Source organism: Bidens hawaiensis, unplaced genomic scaffold, assembly GCF_021521415.1.
Source record: "Bidens hawaiensis isolate Kalapana, Puna unplaced genomic scaffold, B.hawaiensis_p1.1 tig00064611_1, whole genome shotgun sequence".
Lineage (NCBI taxonomy): Eukaryota > Viridiplantae > Streptophyta > Magnoliopsida > Asterales > Asteraceae > Bidens > Bidens hawaiensis.
The window spans coordinates 43,264-48,212 of NW_027506557.1; the positions used below are offsets into that span (position 1 = coordinate 43,264).

At 38.2% G+C, this 4,949-nt stretch overlaps 1 protein-coding gene across 1 annotated transcript; it reads left to right on the top strand.

The window, feature by feature from the left end:
- Nucleotides 1-529: 529 nt before the first annotated feature.
- Nucleotides 530-3,784, top strand: LOC143618169 (pentatricopeptide repeat-containing protein At4g33170-like). The gene is made up of 2 exons (XM_077090472.1): nucleotides 530-2,964; nucleotides 3,205-3,784. The coding sequence occupies exons 1-2, from the start codon at nucleotides 530-532 to the stop codon at nucleotides 3,782-3,784; spliced, it is 3,015 nt and encodes a 1,004-aa protein (XP_076946587.1).
- Nucleotides 3,785-4,949: the final 1,165 nt, after the last annotated feature.

Genomic DNA, 4,949 nt, shown 5'->3' on the forward strand with positions numbered 1-4,949 from the left:
CTTTCTTTAATTTCAACTTAATGGTTAAAATACTTTTATCATCTGCTCCATAAAAGTTCCTCTTTGTTTACTGGTTAAGTTAGTCTATAAGTATCTAGAAACCCTAAAAGTATAAATGAAGAATACAGCTAAACGGCTAAGCGACGCTGGATGTGGTCTAACCCGTGAAAACCGCCAACCCGTCCAGTAGAACCCGTTTCAAAACCCGGACCGACCCATTTGTAGATGGTCCGGTTCCGGGTTTCAAAATTCCATGTAAACGGTTTCGGTTTCGGTTCTGGTCCGGGTTCCATGTAAACGATCCGGGTCGTACCCGTTGCACACCCCTAGTACCATGTGTTTAATGGATTGTAAATCTCTTAAAATTATACTCTTACTTTTGCCCATAAATCCTGTATTATATATAGTAAAGATAAAGATTATATAAAGCCCCTTTTTTATAATCCAAAGTCTACTTCCGGATATTACAATTTTGTTATGGGGACACAGTGGGTTTAATTTGGAGGGAAAACTAGTCTCCACCCTTTAAATGCAACGGCACTGTAAATTCCGCCGTCCGCCGTTTCAATGCCCGATTAGCGCCACTCTTCCGGGATCAAATTCCCCTCCCCAAAACAACCGAAACCATTACGCCGCCATTGCCACATCTTCCTCTTCAAACTCACCATGGTTCCCCTTCATTCGCACTGCAATCTCCCGGAACAACTTACCATTCGGCAAATCAATCCACGCCCTCATCATAACCCACGGCCACACCACATCCGACCGCTTCCTCACTAACAATCTCATCAACATGTACTCAAAATGCGGAGATTTAATTATCGCCCGCCAACTGTTCGATGAAATGCCTCAACGAGACCTCGTTACATGGAACTCGATTTTCTCCGCCTATGCTTCCTGTAATGATCCTGATATCCGAAATGTAGAAGAGGGTTTTCATCTTTTTAAACTTTTAGTAAAATCGTCTGATGTTTCTTTGACAAAAATGACTTTTGCTCCGATTTTGAAGCTGTGTTTGATGTCGAGTTATGTTGCGGCTTCTGAAGGTGTTCATGGGTTTGCTGTGAAATTAGGGTTTGAATCCGAGGTGTTTATATCTGGAGCTCTGGTTAACATTTACATCAAGTTTGGGAAAGTGAAAGAAGCTCGGTTGATGTTTGATGACATGGAGGAATGTGATCGAGATACTGTCTTGTGGAATGTGATGCTGAAAGCCTATGTGAAAACAGGGTTTCTAAATGAAGCGGTTAGTTTATTATCAGATTTTCATAGGAGTGAAGTTGTGCGTCCCGATGTTGGTAGTTTGCGGTGTGTTATTAACGCATTTGATGTTGATGATAATGAGTTTTTAAAAGAGCAGTTGCAAGCGTACGCTGTTAAGTTATCTTGGACCGATGATGAAGTTTCAAAGATTGTTTCTTGGAACAAAATCATGTCACAACATTACCAATCTGGTGACTATAAATCTGCTATTAAGTGCTTTCTTGATGTGAGTAGGTTAAACATAAAGAAAGATGAAGTCACATTCATCTTGTCTCTGTCTTCCGTGGCGCCACTTGGCGACCTAACATTGGGCGAACAGATTCATGCGACGACAATAAAATCAGGTTTTGAAAACAATATTAACATTTCCAATAGTCTTATTAACATGTACTCAAAAATGGGCTGCTTAACATCATCAAGCAAAGTCTTCTTTCAAATGGATGAAACCGATCTTGTTTCATGGAACTCAATGATCAACAGTTATGCACAAACCGGACTTTTAGAAGAATCTTTTAACTTGTACATAGATATGCTACAAAAAGGATTCAAACCCGACCATTTCACATTAGCAAGCATGTTAAGATCATGTTCTTCATATTTACCTTTAACCGAACAAATTCACACTCACGCTATAAAAAACAGGCTCGATAACGACACGTTTGTTTCCACAACACTCGTTGATTCTTACTCTAGAAATGGGCAAATGGAACACGCGGAGACCCTTTTTGGTAATAAAGACAGGGTTAATTTGGGGTCATGTAATGCGATGATGTTTGGATATATAAACAAGAATAATATTAATAAAGCATGGAAGCTTTTTACATTAATGCACAAAAATGGTGAAAAAGCAGATGAGATAACATTAGCAACCATGGCTAAAGCGTGCGTGTTTGGGGTAAGTTTAAAACCCGGGAGGCAAATTCACGGGTATGCGGTTAAGCTTGGGGTGGGTCCCGATTTATACCTTAGTAGCAGCCTTCTTGATATGTATATAAAATGTGGAGATATGAACAATGCACACCAAGTGTTTGATGAGATACTGTCTCCAGATGAGGTTTCATGGACTTCTATGATCTCGGGGTGTGTAGAAAACGGAGACGGGGATCGCGCGCTTGTTGTGTACCACAAGATGGTGCGGTCGGGTGTGTTTCCTGATGAGTTTACCTACGCTACACTAATTAAAGCGTGTTGTTATTCAACCGCGTTAGAGCAAGGAAGACAGATTCATGCTAACGCAATTAAGTCAAATTGTGGTGGTGATGATTATGTCAGCACGTCGCTTATCGACTTTTATGCGAAATGTGGCAACATAGACGAGTCGTATCGGTTGTTTAAACGAACCCGTGTCGAGAATATTGTTATTTGGAATGCTATGTTGGTAGGGTTAGCTCAATATGGACATGGAAAACAAGCTCTTGAACTTTTCAATGATTTAAAATCTAACCCGAATTTGATGCCTGATCGGGTCACGTTTATAGGAGTACTTTCGGCTTGTAGTCACTCGGGTTTAATATCAGAAGTGTACGTGTATTTTGACTCGATGGTCAGAGATTATGGTATCGAACCGGAAATTGAGCATTACTCATGTCTTGTTGATGCGTTAGGCCGAGGCGGGCAGGTAAAAGAGGCCGAGAAGTTGATTACAACAATGCCATATGAAGCTTCGGGTTCGATGTATCGAGCCTTACTTGGTGCTTGCAGGTACGGGTGTGAATGGGCCAATTTTGTGCTCAAACTAAACCAAAAACTGAAATTTGTTTTTGGGTTTTTGAAAACCGTTCGGTTTCGTTTTTTTGTTTCTTTTTTTTTTCGATGGGTTCGGTTCAGTTTCTGTTTTATTGGTTTCGTCATTTGGGCTTGAAACTTTTGGAACAAAAAAAAAAAAAAACCCCAAAATAATGAATTTGGACCTTAAGTTTCTGTTATTTCGGTTACTTGCAGGGTCCAAGGTGATATGGAAACAGGAAAACGAGTAGCAACAAAGCTTCTCGAACTCGACCCGTTTGACTCATCGGCTTACGTGCTATTATCAAACATTTATGCTGCTTCAAATCAATGGAGTAAAGTAGCCGAGGCCAGGAAAACAATGACCCGCAAGAACGTTAAAAAGGACCCAGGGTTTAGTTGGATCAACATAAAAAGTCAAGATCATGTGTTTGTTGTCGATGATTGGTCACACCCGCAATTTGAGAAAATTTATAATAAAATTGAGGATATGATGAAATTGATTATAGAAGATGGATATGTTGCTGATACTGATTATGTTTTGTTAGATGTTGAAGAAGAAGAACAAGTGAAGTCTTTATATTATCATAGTGAGAAGCTTGCGATCGCGTTCGGGTTGTTAAATACGCCTTCGGGTACTACTATCCGGGTTATAAAGAATCTTCGGGTTTGTGGTGATTGTCATAACGCGATTAAACATATATCTAAAGTTTTTGGAAGAGAGATTGTGTTGCGTGATGCTAATCGGTTTCATCGGTTTAGTAATGGTGTATGCTCTTGTGGTGATTACTGGTGAACCTTAATAAGTTTAGGTATTATTTATATATATATATATATATTTTTTAATTTAATCTCATCTGATAAAACCAACCAAACGATTTACACAACTGTTTTTTTCATAGGTCTTGTTATTAAAACACTCATCTGGTTATTTATTTATTTTTTAAAGTTTGATTTATGAGGTGTTTATGCTTTAGTTTGAAACTTTGAAACCATTCAAATTGGTCATTTGTTTGATACAGTAATAGTAATACCATAAAAGTAAACTGTATAAGACTAATTATCACCTTTCATTGATAATTAAAAGAACCTAATTGCATAATACTGTTGAAGGAAAAGTTACACCAACAAGAAGGCCGGGGAGGGGGGGGGGGGGGGGGGGGTGTTGAAAATCATGACTACCAACAAGAATACATATTGAAGTAGTTAGAGAGCAGACAGTAGTTTTTTTTTGTACAAATAAAAATACAACAATCAGATAAACACGGTATTAATGAGAGATAAACATGGATTAAAGTACAATAATCACATTAGAGCTGTTCACGAGCCGAGCCAAACCGAGCGAAGGCTTGCTCGTTGCTTGGCTCGTTTACAACCGAACCGAACGGCTAAAATTCGAACCGAGCGAAAAACGAAACGAGCCAAAATCGAACCGAGCATTTTTCGACCGAACATCGAGCGATTTCGAGCATTTTTTTATTTCTTTGTCACTTTAAAATTTTCAATAAGAAACAAGTTTGAAGACTGTAAATAATATATTTTGTAAACAAATTAGTAGTTTTTAGAAAAACGTATAATAGGTTGTAAATTTTTAGGAGAAAGAAGTTTGAAATGAGATATAATGAACATGTAAACAAACTTTTAGTATTCTGAAAACTTGAATCGAACTAATAAAACTATAAAATTAACGGAATAGGAAAAATTTAAAAGGGTTTAAAAAATTGTATACTTATATTTTATGTGTTTTGTCTAGATATTTATATATTTGTTCATAATATAATTATATATAAAATAAATTAAAAATATTCGAGCCGAACCGAACCGAGCAGACCTTTGCTCGTTGCTTGGCTCATTTACAAACCGAACCGAGCAGAGTGGCTCGTTTACAATCGAGCGAAAAATGAACGAGCATTTTCCAAGCAAATTACTAGCGAGCGGCGAGCGAGTTCGAGCGTCGAGCG